Here is a 15,352-nt window from a genome sequence, read left to right on the forward strand (position 1 = left end):
AATGGATTCCATTAGAAAAGTGTCAACAATCTGATGTCACACCCTGGCTACGGGACGAGACAAATGCATCATTTAGCAACAAGGTGTTAAAGCAGCCCCCAGCTGTGAGTTAGAGGCTTGGGGACCGAAAGTGTAATTTAACACGCCACAGGGATCCTTACATTCAACGTCCCCTGCAAGGACACATGCAAAACACTTCACCTTTTCCCTTTGTCAAAATAAACCTTGCTAAGCTGCTTTAACACACATTCAAAAGAGAATAGTTCTTTGAGATATAGGAGGCAAAGGCTAAGCTGATATTTCTCAGTGATTAGTTTAACATTAACATTACAACAGGACCAGCTTCTTGGCTTAAGAAACACATGAAAGCCATGGTGGAAAAAGGAAATATGAGGAATTTTGAAGATATTTTAAAAAGTTTCCAAAATAAATTGGCTCCTTTTAAGCCAAGATGACAGAGATAACTATGACACATGAACATGTTTCTTTTCACAAGTAGAGTAGAGCTCACAGATGCTGGGCATCAAGGCACTACTTCTTTTATTAGGAAGGGATGATGCAATTAAAAAATAGTTCCAGTGCAAAGCAAAGCAAAGAAACTGATGTGTTGTACAGAGAGTATATTGATCGTTTTTAACTCTTGTCCCTAGTTGTGCTTTTACATGCACAATATAATTAAAATATACAACTTTCAGTGTCCTAAATCCACAATACACTATAGGTATGGAAATACCACAATATATAAACTACGATACACCAGTAGATATACAAATATGGACCGTAATACACTACAGTTATGGAACTACAACAAAATACACACAACACACCAACACACATTTGTAATTTAGAGTTGTACTGCAATTCTCTAAAATGGGTACAGCTCTACGTTGCTTTTAGCCCCTGACCTATGTTATAAAATATTTTATAACTGGAATTACTGATTATTCATTTCAGTTGGTAAAGTACTCTAGAGGTGACAAGCCTTTATGGAGAAAGCTGATAGTCCAAACTCAGATCTTCATTGTGGAGTTCACCAGTTACTCTGCAATGGCCTTGTCTATATATCTGGAAAGAGGTTCTGGGGCTGTACCGCTGATACATTTGAAAACTAATTTGAGTAATCAAAAGTGAGTAAAACTCTCAAAGCCAAGCTTTCAGTCTAAAACCACACAAGAGGGAGACAAATGAGTAAGAGGAGGATGGATACAGTTAGCCATAAGTTAGTTAGTCAGTTATGATTACTAACTGTAAAGCTGGATCTCTCTTTGAAAGCGTATTGCCCACAACATACACCCACAACTGTGAGGATGGCAGATGGTATTTGAGTCACTGTGGATGCACAGTGATTGATGCTTTCAGGTGCAGCGCAAACACACGGAAGACCCATTTAAACTCGCTATTTTAATACAAACAAACTTATGAAGGAGAAACATCTCGTGAAACACAAAATGCATTTCATCACAGGTTACTGTTGTCTTATACTGTTGACGTTCTGTGACATTTGTAAATGAGGCAAAAGTCGCTAACGACACTTTTGCTAAATGTGCAAAACTTGTTAAAACTCTCGACGACGGTGAAATTTCCGAGGACGCCTGAACGCCTCGCCGTGGCTCCATGAGCCAATAGGAGCCGCGCTCCCATCGTCAACAGGAAACGGGGGAAGCGTCCTTGGAGATGTTGTTAGTGCCGCTAACTTTGGCATCTTTGTCCCCCTCTGCGTACACAATGTCTGCGCCAAACAACTGACAACTGACCCGCGCTGTCTCAGCGGCTAATGAGAAAACGAATAAAAGTTTGGCAGGTAACTCTTTTAATCGCGAATGAACACATTCTCCCAAACTACTTAGCCGGCTGAGCTAACGTGAAGGAGCTGACGTTCAAGTTAGCCGAGGTGCTAGGTAGCTTAGCTCATCCGTTCACTAAGACGTCCCACGCAATACTTTGCTTAAAAAATGATATATCGTAGATATTTTGTGTTTTCGAGATGTTGGCGTGGCTTCACTCACGCACAGTCTCTCACGTGTACTTTATAAGGAGGCGTCGCTTTGTATTTGTGCAACATTAGCTTGATTTAGTGGATTTGTTAATCTTATTAGCTGAGCATGAAGCCTGTTTGGCACAGCATAGTGAAGAGTTAAGGCTGTCTTCGTGTGTTATAAACGACATATGTGCCTCTTCTTGTGCCAGTCATCCTGTTTTGCATCCCCCCCTCCCCTGCAGTAACCATGACTGCAGCTCTCATAGGAGACCAGCTGATCCTTGAAGAGGACTATGATGAGACCTATATACCCTCTGAACAAGGTAATCACGTGGCAGCACAGGCAAAGATATGACTGAGTCACTGTGCCGAGATTATCCCCAAATTCAAATATATAAGCTCTTCAGACACGAGTCAAAACGATTCAGCAGCTGACCTTATGTCCTTCTGTTGCTTTAATGAGCTGTTGAATCTACTAGATGCGGTAAAATATATTGCTATTACAGTAATTCGGTTTGTCTCATCTCTCATCAGAAATCCAAGAGTACGCACGAGAGATTGGTATTGATCCCGACAGTGAGCCGGAGCTCCTGTGGCTGGCCAGGGAAGGCATTGTTGCCCCTCTGCCTCCCGAGTGGAAGCCTTGGTAAGTAAGGTGGAGGCAAAAGTGGAAGAGTAGAGCCCCAGGAAAGTAACCTTTAAACAGCAGTAATTTGAATCTGTGTGTGTTGGGGCTGTGATGTTTTTCCAGTCTTTCTCTGGGTTTCTGTTCCTGTTGATTAAAAGTTGAAAGCTACCATGAACACTGTTGAAACCTCGCCAGCGATGCTGTCCTGGCAGCGACTTCGAGTGTGTTTGACAGTGTAGATGAAGAGTAAGGGGTGTTTGTGTCCATGCCAACTAATCAAGCATGAAGGTCTGTTCCTGACACGTGAAGGTGGAGGTGCATAGCAACCTTACCATAACAGTTTCTACGGTGAGATGTACAGGAATATCAGGCAGATTTGACATCAAATCAGGTGTAGGTTGTAGGTTAAGGTGTCGTTCTAAGGGTTTGTGTAGGACTGATGAGCAACAAACTGCATTTCAATCAACTAGAAGCCAATTTCCTCTATACTTTAACCCACATTTGCAAATTAAGGCTTTGAGAGATTGAGAGCTTAGATTTGAGATGTGCGATGCAGCATTCAGTTCCAGGTGACGACACAACTTTTGGTGACATCTCTCTGTTCACCTACCCGTCCACCCGTCATCTTTCCTTCACCTACTCCGCCCCCTCTGCACCCTCCTGGGACTTTTTGGAGGTGCTGAAGTGACCCCCCTCCTCTCCCCCCTCCTCCACCCCCACAGCCAAGATGTGACGGGCGACATCTACTATTTCAACTTCTCCTCGGGCCAGTCCACGTGGGATCACCCCTGCGACGAGCACTACCGCCGTCTGGTGGCCCAGGAGCGCGAGCGTGCTCAGCTCGCGGCCACCGCGGGAGGCACGGGGGCCAAGAAGGACAAGGAGAAGAAGAAGAAGAAAGAAAAGAAGGAGAAGAAAGAGAAGAAGAAGAAGGAGACGCTCAAGACTCCCGGTGTGAGTGGTTTTGTTTTTCACTCTTGTGTTACAAAAATAAGAGAGCAAAACAGTTTTTCAACTCCTGCAGCAGCATTGGTGTATGTAAAAAGAAAATTTCCCATTGGAAAAAAAAAAAAGCCTAGTTTCTCATCATGAGAATGCCGTGGCCTCTATTTTCCCAAAAGAGCCCAGTGACAAGTACAAACTGCGGGAACAGTTGTGCAACTGCAAGGTGCAATCTGGAATAGAGCCCAACGAATGGGCAGGTGATGTTTTTTGGGTTGGATTCCTATTTTATTTTTGCGGACAGTATTCTGTAAATAGAGCCCCCTAAATCTAAAACACTAGACCGAAATAATTTCACCCATCTGCTCGGCTATTTATGTGACTTGAGGAACGGCAGGCTGACAGCAGAATGATGACAAAAACAGCAAAAGCACATCTTTACTTCTTTGACCGTGTCCCTTTTCCTGTAGGCATTGAGTTCAGCCTTGGGACCCCTACCATCCCCACTGGGCAGCCTGGCTCCTCTGAGAGGTCTGGATGCCCCGGGCCCACTGCCTGGTTCTGCGCCTGCTCTCCGGCGGTCGCTCGGCAGCTCTGGGGGACTGGAGCCCCTAAAGACTTCCCTTGGAGTACGATCCCAGTGTTATATGAAGGATCATATGATATAAATTTTAGCCTCTAACCCAAACCCACACAGTATACAGTACGCTGTGTTGACTTTCTTTCTCTGTCAGGGCACTCGGAGCAGCGGAGCATCTAGTGTTTTGGGCAGCAGGCAGGAGGAGAGGGTGTCCCTCACTGTGCCTGGCTTTGATGATGAAGACGATGATGATTATGAGGACCATGACGATGAGAAAGTCTCAGAAAATGAGGTACAGCAAAACAACCAAAGTAGTAGCGTTGTATACTTGATATCCGTATGAAACCAGACGTGTTTTCTCTTTCAGCTGAGTCTCCGCAGTACAGACCGATTATTGAAGAACCTTCACCTGGACCTGGATGACCTTGGTGGAGGCCTACAGTATGAGGTAGACAGGATGCAACCATTCTTATAAAAAGAGAAAATGAGAACAGTAGTGTTGATTTTGATTTATTCTACAAAGCTACAGTGTTTTTAGGCATGAATCTTTTCTTATATAATGCTGAATCAGTTCCAGTGGAAAGTTTTAGTGTCCTATGTGTGTGTGTGTGTGTGTGTGTGTGTGTGTGTGTGTGTGTGTGTGTGTGTGTGTGTGCGCTTTAGGACAGTGAGGCCAGTGGTGGAGCTCCAGCTGAGGAGAGGACAGAGCCAGAGTTGCAGGACTTGGCTCTATCTAGAGATCACAGCGTCGAACCACCGTCCCAACAGGTAAATACACACACAGACACAAGCCTCCCGTCTTTCTTTTGTCTTTCCTGCTCATTCAGCCATTTCCGTCTTTTGTCTATAACACCTGTCTGTACCACATCCTTTGAATGGCCATAGTATGTCTGCACTGTGATTGACGAGTTATTACTTGATGGAAACAACAGCCCTGCCATCACAGGTAATAAAGATTCATATGTAAATTCATAATTATAGAGGTTATGAGACCTAATAATTTGGGATATAAATGCTAATATACACATGTATACATAAGCCTGGGGCAGTCCTAATTGTTTACACATGTCTACACAGCCTCAGTGTATGTCTACCATAGTGGACTTTTCTTCTTAGCTCATGTAACTGTGATTCTAAACCATCTGTTCTCTTTCTCTCATGTGACCTCTCTGACCTTTTTAAAACCTCTCTCACCTCTGCACCGTGACCCAGGCTTGTGTTTGGATCCGTCCTACGGGCACGGCTGCTGCCGCTGCGTCTTCCTCTTTGTCCTGCTGTCTTCATACTGTCACTGTTACTGCTCTGCTGTCTGAAATTATATATCAGCATCACACGTCATCACAAAATTATGAATTCTATGAACTCTATAATTTAAGACCAGTGCGAACTCCCTACCAATCCCTACTAATTAAATTAGATGTTCTAATTTATGAATAATACATTAATTACTAATGAAAGATGACCGTTTTGATTGAGTGATTTTATTTTTTTTTTTTTTTGTGGAGATATGCTGACATTTATCAAACAAAGCTGCTCCCGTGTGTGTGTGTGCCTGTGTTTGTATATTTTTCTGTGCATATTTTTATTTGTTTTTCACGTGTTGGTTGTAAGCACGATTGATCCGTCGTTTTGCATGCAGTTGTGTCAAGATCATCACCCTCCCCTGCCACTGTCTTTCAGTGGGGGTCACAATCTTTTTTTCTGTCTGCTTCCTTCCCTCACCTGCCTTCCTCCGTCCTTTTCTCTCCCTTGTGTCTCTGCACGCCTTCCTTTGTGCCTCTGTTGTGGGATGGATGGACTGCTCTTCATATTCCCTTCCACCAAGGATTCTTTGAGAGGCCGCCACCTCCTCCTGTCTTCATTGGCGGGCAGTGGAAACCATGTTGTCAGTGTGGAGGGGACAAGTCCTATCAGCCCTCAATCTAAACACTCGGCTCCACAGGAGGTAGCAGAGGAGTTAAATGAGGTGGTGGAAGAGGAGGAGGAGGAGGGAGGAGAGTTGGATGACAAGGATGTTCAGGGAGAGAAAGGACAAGATGAAGGTGAAGGTGGAGGGGAAGAGGAAGAGTTAAAGGAGGAGGAGGAAGAGGGAGGAGAGTTGGAAGACGAGGATGTTCAGAGAGAGAAAGGAAAAGATGAAGGTGGAGAGGAAGCAGAGGAGTTAAAGGAGGTGGTGGAGGAGGTAGGAGAATTAGAAGATGAGGATGTTCAGAGAGAGAAAGGACAAGATGAAGGTGGAGGGGAAGAGGAAGAGTTAAAGGAGGAGGAGGAGGGAGGAGAGTTGGAGGATGAGGATGTTCAGAGGGAGAAGGGAGAGGATGCAGAGGAGGAAGAAGAAGTAGAAAATGAGTTGGAAGATGGAGAGGCACAGGACGATGAATCAGACAAGAGAAAAATGAAAGAAGGAGAGGGGGATGAGATGGAGCTAGAGCAGGGAAGAAGTAAAGAGTCTATAGAAAGCAAGAAGGAAGAGGTGGATGAGGTGGAGGAGGAGTGCCGTAAAGGTGATGAAGTGTCAGAAAACTTGAACCACAGTGAGAAGCAGGAGAGCGATGAAAGAGAGGAAAATGGCAGCGATGAGGAGGTAGAAAGATGCGTTGAAAGGCAGAACGATGAGACCAATGACGGAGACGAGAATGTGGAGAGCGACGAGCCTGCTGAGAGTTTAATGGAGGAGAAAGAAGAGGTGAAGGAAGAGGAGGACAACTATGAGTTAGAGGAAGGTAGCGATGAGGTAGTGAAAAAATGCTTCAAAAGTGATCAAGATGGAGGGAGCGTGGAGGAGGACAAAGGGAGAGATGAGCTTGAGAGGAGCATAGATGAGGAGAATGAGCAGAATGAGAGTGAGGAAGAGGAGGTGGAGGTAAATACCGAAAGAGAGCAGGAGGAGGAGGAGAGCGATGAAGCTCTGGAGAGATGCTCCCTGAGCCAGAGGAAGCTGACAGAGAGTGACGAGGAGGTGATAGAGAGATGTGCACAGAGTGAAGGGGGAGAAACAGAGGGGGGAGGACCGGAGGTAGACGAGGAATCGGATGCCCAAAAGCCTCAAACTGTGCCGGAGAGTGAGGAGGAAGTCGAAGTTTTTGAGACCGGGGCGGCTCGAATTCGACCAGCCGAGCTAGGCGAGGAGACGATGCCGAGCGGCCGTAAAACTCTTGACCAAAAGAGAAAAATTCTTGCCGGCATGATGAAGAACGTGACAAAAAAATGCCCCCTTTCTCCAGAGGTAGGGTTTGGTGTTGCCTCTGTGTGCACTCACATTCCCAGCCCCCCACCCCCAACCCTGATCCCGCTTGATGTCTGCATGTAGCTCCCAGAATCCAACTCCACTGCCTTAGGGGCTGCCTCATGCTGTGCCATACCCGGCCATGGATGCCATCGCTCGCGCACCGGTTGGTCTGTTTGTCAAAAGGACAATAATCTGTTGGAGCCCCTGAGGACTGGATTGGATATTTCTGACTCCTTTTCCCACTGACAGGCTTTTGGGTAGTCTATCTGCTTTGAGGTCGCTGCTTTGATTTGACTCTCATCTCCCACCATTGCCTCCCTCGTTCTCAGTGTCTCCTCGCTGTCTTGCCACAGATCAGCTCAGCTGTCTTGATTTTTACAGTTACAGCTCTCCGACCTCGCTTATGTCTGCATGTATGCTCTTGCCTTTGCCTTCCGCTGTGCGTGTCAGTGTTTAGTGTCGCTTGTACACATGTGCATGTCTGAGTTAATTCGGAGTGCTAACCTTTTCACAAAATGTTCCTGTGTGTGTTCTTGCAGGAGTCTGAGGCCAGCAAGATCGTTGAGGACGCTTTATTCTCCATAGATGGCAAGGTACTCTGATCATGCACACGTCCACCACTATTCATACATTTATTTGGCTGTTTATTGTCGACCTGTTTTTGTAATGGTTCTTCTTTTGTTTCTTAAAGCTGTCGGAGAAAGTTCTGGACATCAACGACCTGTCTGGCACTGTGAGTCCACTTGAGAAGGATGACAAAGAGGACAGAAAAGAAGAGGAGGAGAATGAGGAGGCAAAGACAAAGCCGGCAGATGCTGCCAAGAGGTTTGTTGTTGTTTTGATGTTCCTGGAAAACGGCGAGGACTAGGTCGAATTATCCTCAGTATCTGTTGAAGAAGTATGTCCTCAAGTCCTTTTTGATCCAGCGCATCCCCGACAAATTCAGCTGTTTCATGAGGATTTCAGCTGTGAAATTGTCACTTGAGGCACCAAACGTTTCTCTGGAGGAGTCCCAACAATTACATGTATTGTGGTGATGCTACTGTGTCCAAAGGAGGGCACGGGCGTATAGACATAACTCTGCAAGCTGTGCGCGGTCTCACAGTATTTTTTTTTTTTACCTCGGTATTATTGTAACTCCTTTCTCCTTTTTCTTCAGGCATTTGCAGGCTGCAGCTCTGAAAGTCGACCGACTCGTCCTCCACCAGTCCAGTCCTACTCCTTCCCTCTCAAGCCTGTCCCACTCAGAGGAAGGTGTCGGGCTCCAACTAAAAAACGAAGGCCATGGCACGTCTCTGGGGCTACAAAGGCCCGAAACCTCCCGAGGTCGACTGGTCCGCACTTTCAACACCCAGCTTGAAGACGCTGAACCCCTCTTACGAAACAAAGAGGAAGAAGAGGCAAGCAGGAGAATCCGGAAAGACAGGGAAAAGAAAGATGAGGAGGAGGAGGAGGAGAGGAAGAGGGCAGAGAGAGAGGAGAGGAGTCTGAGAGAGAGGAAGGAAGAGAGGGAGAGAAGGATGGCTGATGGAGAGTTGGAGGAGGAGAGGGAGCGTCTGATGAGGGAGAAGGAGAAGAGAATGCGTCTCCTCGAGGAAGAGCTGAGGAGGGAAGAGGAGGAGGAGGAGAGGAAGCTGAAGGAGGAGAGCGAGGAAAGACTGAGGTAGGCATAGAGAACAAAGATGTTTGTTTCCTACTCTTTGTGGGCGATGAAGTTTGGTTAAGACTCCCTTAAACACACCTCCATTTCACTTTTAAAATGATTTCTTTATTCATAAATGCATGCGTCTCCTCAGGGCTCTGCGACGGCGTCTATTGGATAAGAGGAGCAACGAAGAGGCTAGGCTGAATGAGGAGTCCGATAGGACATTGAAGGAACTTAGAGAGTCTGTCCAGGAGGAGAGAGAGAGGCAGCGACACAAACTCAGGTCAGCAGGTTGACACAAAGGTGCAGTGGTCTCTCAAAGTGAGGCTGCATCGGTTTGCAGTTCATCGCCAGCGATCCACAAAATGACAATCGATGTGTGTTTGCCCAGGGAGGAGAGCGAAGTCACGCTGAAGGAGCTACGCATCACTCTAGAGAAAGAACGAGCAGCGGAACGGGACAGACTGGAGGCCCAGAAGAAGCAGGACACTGAGCGACTGAAGGCAGAGTCGGAAGAGGAGCTTCGAGCGGAGAAGAGGAGGCTGCAGGGAGAGAGGGAGGAGAAATTGAGTTCTCTCAAACAGGAGGTGACTGAGGCTGGCCAGCTGATTTTTGATTTCAATATTGTTTAGTCAGTCAGCATTTACATCTTGTTTACTGGCGTGACGTACCGTGACACTAAATACAAATACCAATACAGCAAATTGCTTGACAAACTCAAAGATCAATTGAATTAAAGAAAAGTTAAATAGCTTTACTGATATCTGGAGTTGAAAAACGAATGATCTGTAGAGCTGCTTGACCCTTGCTGGATCTTAGAGGTTGGTGTGTTCATATGTAGGGGAAAACCTGAAGCCATTTTTGTGGGTGGCTACATGTTGTGTTATGCAAGTTCTGGTGACATACCCTGCTGTTACTCTCTTCAACACATCTGAAGTGTTCTTTTTGTTTTGTTTTTCATATCCATGAAAGTTAAATATGTCACATCACATCTCCATGTAACATGTGACCACATTGTGCTAACATGTTATATTCATGTGACGTGTTATATTTATCAGGCACGTACTGGAAGTGACACGAAGCAAAGGTTTTCTGTTTGCTCTTCTTTGGTGGTACACGGTGGCATTGGACTCGAAGGACCCAGATTAATGACCTCTCTATATGTGTGCCCTTTTTTTTTGCTATCTTGTCTGTGTAAAGGTCAAAATCACAGAGAGGAGGAGGGAGCTCCTGAGCCCCCGACCTGAACAGCAGCTGGCAGAGTACCACCGAGAGGTTAGAGGACACACACACACACACACACACATACACATAGATATTCGGCACAGACTTTCATCGCCATGTCCAAATGTGATTTCAGGCGTTTAATCTAACTTTTCATGTTCTAAACTGACTTTTCGCCGTCTAGCTGGCCGATGTTCTCCAGGAGGTGCGGGAGGAAGTGCAGCGTGATCACGAGAGGAAGTTGGAGCAGCTGAGGGAGGACCACAGGAGAGAGATGAACAACATCAGAGAGAAGTACTTGGATGAGGTCAGAGAGTGTTCACATTTTAGCTGATGCATGATGCGATTTATCCTAATCTAAAGTATCAACAAAGATAGTTTTGGGTAACAGTCTTTAATATTCTCTGGATGTGTTTGTGTGTTGCAGGAGACTGCCCAGAGGGAGCGCCTGCTATCCACTCTGCAGGAGGACAGGGAGCGTCTCCAGGCCTCGCACGCCACCCAACTGGAGAAACTCTGCCTGCAGCTCGAGACACAGATGCAAAAGACACAGCTGACACACTCGCGCAAGGTGACACTAATCAGATATACACTTTCACACACATTTACTGATGATGTAGTGCTTAACATATGGTGCATATTACACTACCATTCAAAACCGATCCAGAACATTGGATTGAAACCCTATTTTGCTCACCAAATCTTCTCCTGTCTGTTAGGAGTCAGAGCTGCAGGAACTGGCAGATCAGATTGAGCTGAGAGCCAAAGAGCTGAAGAGCCAAGAGGCCATGCTGCAGAACAAGGTTTCTGATACGTTCATACTGTATCTACTATTAATCACTGACACACTAACCTAAACCAAGTAGACTCATGGTTTCTGTCTCCTCTCAGGCGGCAGATCTTAAGAGGAGGAGGAAGAAGCTCGGGGAGGAAGAGGACGAAGTGGACAGACAGATAGACGTGGGACACGTTTATGATAAGAGAGATTATACTCACCCACATGTCCATCTTTTCTTTATTTTTCCACTCATGCGTGTGTGTTTTGTTCAGACCTTATCCCGGCTGAGCCAGGAGAGAGACCAGCTGAAGGAGGAGCTGGAGAGGATGAGAGAGGAGAAACACCAAGCCAGAGAAGTCATCCAGAGAGTGAGGGAGGAGAGGAATCAGGTTAAAGAGGAGGAGGAGAGGCTGAGGGAGGAGAGAGACAAAGCCAGGGACGAGTGCAGGAGGTCCACAGTGGACAAGGAACGACTGGAGGGCAAGGTGGCACTACTGCAGGAGAGATGTGACCGCCTAAGTAGCAGAGTCAGGTATAGTTTCCTACACAGTACATCTACTCATCCTCTGTTTTTACTGCAGTGTAACTGAGGAGGGCGCAGTGATTTTTCAGTGTTCCTGATCAATGCTCTTTCATTTATTTATTTTGTCCAATCAGTGAGATGAAACAAGACGAAGGAGCGAGCGCCTCACTCAGACCTGAACCTAAGCAGGACAAAAAGAAGGCAGAGAAAGCAGAGGTGACAGCGCCCTCCAGTGACAGGAGAGACTCATCGCTACATGTAGAAGACCTGGACGACTCGCCACTCTCACCTGTACCCGACAGCCAAAGCAGCATGGATGAGTAAGGAGAGGGAAACACATAAGTCTGGTTTAGGACTCTGAACAATACAAAGCTTTATTTAAATTATTACAATAGTAAAACATTGAATTCACTTTTTTAGATACTCAAAAAAAGAAGACCCTTACATGATAAGTTAACAAATCTAGAGAAACAAACATTTATGAAGGTGAGTTTTTAGTAACTACTTAAAGGTCCAGTGTGTCAGATTAAGGGAGCTCTTTTTATAGAATAAAGTAAAAAAGGAATAAAATATGTAGAATTATGTATTAATTAGTGTTCACCATGTTGCTACAGTAGCCCAGAACGGGCAAACTAAATGGCTCTAGTCAGGACCTTTTTTAGCGTTTTTCACCACTAGATGTCACTAAATCTTACACAATGGTCCTTAAAATATAGCAAGATTGATGCAGTCACAGATTTGATTAGAGCAGCAGCCCTCACTCTGGGTCCAGTGCTTGGTCCTGGATGGTGGAGATGGTAGAGGTCCCAGAAGAACAGAGGCTGTCAAAGGGAGTGTGATGGTGGAGGGTTTTGGTGAGATAGTATGGTTCCTTATGGAGGGCTTTGTGAGTGAAGAGAAGGAGTTTGTATTGGATCCGAGAAAGTGAAGCTGTCGATGGTGAGGTAAAAACTGTGTGTGACTTTTGGTGAAGGATCTGGGAGGAATAATCATATTTGATTTGTCACAGTATTGTTTAAGGAAGTTGGCTTGCATCCATGTTTTTATGTCAACAAGGTAGTTGGCCAGGGTGGAGTGAGTTGCAGTGTTGATGGATTTAATGGCGATGTAAAGCTGGACGGGTGATGTTAACAATCTTATAGAGAATAAAGACGGGAGGACCAAATACGGAACCCTGAGGGACATCTTGAGATTAATGTAACTTAGCAGGCCTTACATCACTGGGACACATGGGAGCTCAGCACAAGTGGGTATTTAACTTTAGACTTCATCCCCCAATCTAACTCTTTATGTGTCCAGGTTCAGACGCTACATCTCCTCACATGGTGCATCCATCCAAAAAACCAAACTCTTTCTGGAACGGGAGACCAGCCGGCTGCTGGAGAGACAGGCGGCTCTGCGGGCCGCCCAGTCCACCTCCTCTCAGGACCCCGACCAGGAAGGAGGGGTGACTGAGGAGATGATAAGAAATCTACAGCAGGTAGAGAGGAGTGAGACCCACCTCCTGATGAATTGTAACTGATTCCGGTTGAAGTGTTGGTTACTTTTCCCTCTCGTTGTGTCAGGAGGCCAGAAATGTGGTGGAGCTACAGCGGACAGTTCAGAGAGGAAACAGCCTCCTTCGGAGGAAAGAGGAGCAACTCCAGCAGCTGGAGAGCTCTATAGCTGAAGAGGTCGGGATGTATCTGAAGTCGTATAGTACACTGGGTCCAAGTGATACTTCACTTTTTTACACTTACATACCAGTAAATCAAAACTAATTCCACTTTGTCTTGTTGCTTTCTCCGATTAGCCGCTGTTTGAGGATCTGTCTCGACTGGCAGGAGAAAGGAAGGTGACCTTTGATGTGACCGAATCTGACCTCAGCAGCACCGTGGACCCGCCGGATGGGACAGGTAAAACTTAAAGGACATATTTCAAATCCTCCAGGTTATTATATCTTTCAGCTACACTGACACTGTATTCCTCTTTCCTCCTCAGGAGGTCATCCCACTGTCCCAGACAAAGTCCAGGAGCTAGCAGAGTCCCTACAACAGATCTCAGGCCAGCTCAACACCGTCCTGAGTGCGTTGGGTTCACTAGCCCAGAGGCAGAGCGCCTCACCCTATACAACCTTACCTCTGCCTCTGTCTCAACCTCACTCCACCTCAGCTTCCACCTCCACCTCTGCCCCAGGCATGCCCCAAATGCACACCCTGGGCTCCAGCTCCTTAGCCCCACCTCCTCCAGTGAGGCTCTCAGAGCCATCCTGGAACTGGGTGCCCCAGGGCTCCTCCACAGGCACCCCTCTATTCAGTACCCCCATCAGCAGTGGTCTGAGGGCCTCTGAGGACCTCATCAACAGCCGATGGAGCCAGATATTTCCCAGTATGTCATTTTGCTTTAAAATGAGTGAGGCCCCATCAGATGTTATCATTGTTGTTGGTCTTGACTCGTTGTTTTGTTCTCCAGGAGCAGCTATGGATCCAATCACCTCCAGCACCATGAGGCCAACCTCAGCTTACTCATCATACACGCCTGCTAGGTAACCTCCAATAAACCTTTAACCACGCTATCATTACCGTTGAGCTGTTTCCAATGCACTTAACAATCCTAAAACTGTGTGTATCTGTGTGTGGGTTTTTAAGTGAACATGCTCGTAGCCTACGCTCCATGCAGAAGTCGGTGGAGGTCGATGGCCAGAGGCTGCAGGGGCTGATTGACGGCAACAAGAGATGGCTGGAGATGCGCAAGAAAGACAGCAGCGTGTATCCTTCTATCACACATACACACACACATTACATTTAACTGTTGTTGAAGTTACATACAGAGCACATAATCAACCTCATCACAATACTCCTGTTATAGCTATGTGAATGAGACAGATATGTGTGAGAGAGAGAGAGAGACAGAGAGAGAGACAGAGAGAGAGAGACAGAGAGAAAAAACACTACACTCCATTCTGATTATTTAATGAATGTTTGACTCGTCTAATAACCCTTTACTGCATCACGTCGTTTCCATCAAACACCTAAATCACCATTACTCGTCAAGACTGTTTCACAAACTCAGTCGTCATCTTTAACTCTGCCTCCCAGACCTTTGTTCACACGCTATCAGGCTCCATCAACCAAGAGCGGCCTGGTCCAATTGGGCTTGGACGATAACAACCAGATTAGAGTCTATCATTACTGAGGACACGTTGCCTAGTTCAGTCCCGTTGCACTGTGAGCGTCACTGGGGACTTTGGATTTTCATTGATGACTGTGACTGGAGGTTACAGGAGTCCTGTGCCCTCCTTTGATTTATTCCCTTTTTTCAAACTGTCAGTGCAATTCTTATCAGACAAAGTCCGAATTCCTCTGCTGCGATTGGCAATTCAGGGAGAGACACATCACAGAGGGCTGAGGACTTTTACCCTCCAATATGAGATACGGCTGTGAGCAACAACATTTAAAAAAAAAAAAAAAAAAGCACTTGAATGTCACGTTTACAAATTATAGCTCCGTGCTAGACTCGGGCCAAACAGCTTTTTTTAATGGCTTAGTTTACTTTGATGTCAGATGTGAAATGGCTGCTTCCTACAGTTTGTAATAAGTTAAGACAATCACATACACAAAGAGGCTTGTTTACATATTACACTGCTTTTACCTACAGCTTCCAACTTATTGCCATGTTCTCAACCCATTTGCTGCTGCAGCAAGGACTTAACACTTCAAATCAGTGCTTTAGAGGTCAAACGTTATTTCTTGAGAGAGGTTACATTTGTATTTATGCCACTAGTTTTTGGAAGCGACTTGCGTGTGAACTGTTTTTTAACCAATTTCTTCAGTTCATGTTGTTAAA

The 15,352-nt window shown here is 46.0% G+C and overlaps 2 protein-coding genes across 2 annotated transcripts; both read left to right on the forward strand.

Annotated features, from left to right (window-relative positions):
- The first annotated feature begins 1,627 nt into the window (after window positions 1-1,627).
- Window positions 1,628-8,225, forward strand: LOC109142139 (centrosomal protein of 164 kDa). Its single transcript, XM_027280309.1, has 12 exons — window positions 1,628-1,801; window positions 2,221-2,301; window positions 2,513-2,624; window positions 3,329-3,560; window positions 4,019-4,177; window positions 4,283-4,420; window positions 4,496-4,576; window positions 4,792-4,896; window positions 5,954-6,170; window positions 6,534-7,354; window positions 7,897-7,950; window positions 8,049-8,225. Exons 2-12 carry the CDS (start codon window positions 2,226-2,228, stop codon window positions 8,223-8,225), a joined length of 2,172 nt encoding a protein of 723 aa, XP_027136110.1. The 5' UTR covers window positions 1,628-1,801; window positions 2,221-2,225.
- A 691-nt stretch (window positions 8,226-8,916) lies between these two features.
- Window positions 8,917-14,979, forward strand: LOC104930463 (centrosomal protein of 164 kDa). Its single transcript, XM_019274769.2, has 17 exons — window positions 8,917-9,020; window positions 9,154-9,285; window positions 9,394-9,589; window positions 10,203-10,277; window positions 10,411-10,533; window positions 10,654-10,797; window positions 10,946-11,029; window positions 11,118-11,186; window positions 11,277-11,536; window positions 11,662-11,847; window positions 12,827-13,007; window positions 13,093-13,200; window positions 13,320-13,422; window positions 13,508-13,894; window positions 13,979-14,051; window positions 14,155-14,274; window positions 14,605-14,979. The coding sequence occupies exons 1-17, from the start codon at window positions 8,917-8,919 to the stop codon at window positions 14,699-14,701; spliced, it is 2,442 nt and encodes an 813-aa protein (XP_019130314.2). The 3' UTR covers window positions 14,702-14,979.
- Window positions 14,980-15,352: the final 373 nt, after the last annotated feature.

The sequence above is a fragment of the Larimichthys crocea genome, chromosome VII (genome assembly GCF_000972845.2).
Source record: "Larimichthys crocea isolate SSNF chromosome VII, L_crocea_2.0, whole genome shotgun sequence".
NCBI lineage: Eukaryota > Metazoa > Chordata > Actinopteri > Sciaenidae > Larimichthys > Larimichthys crocea.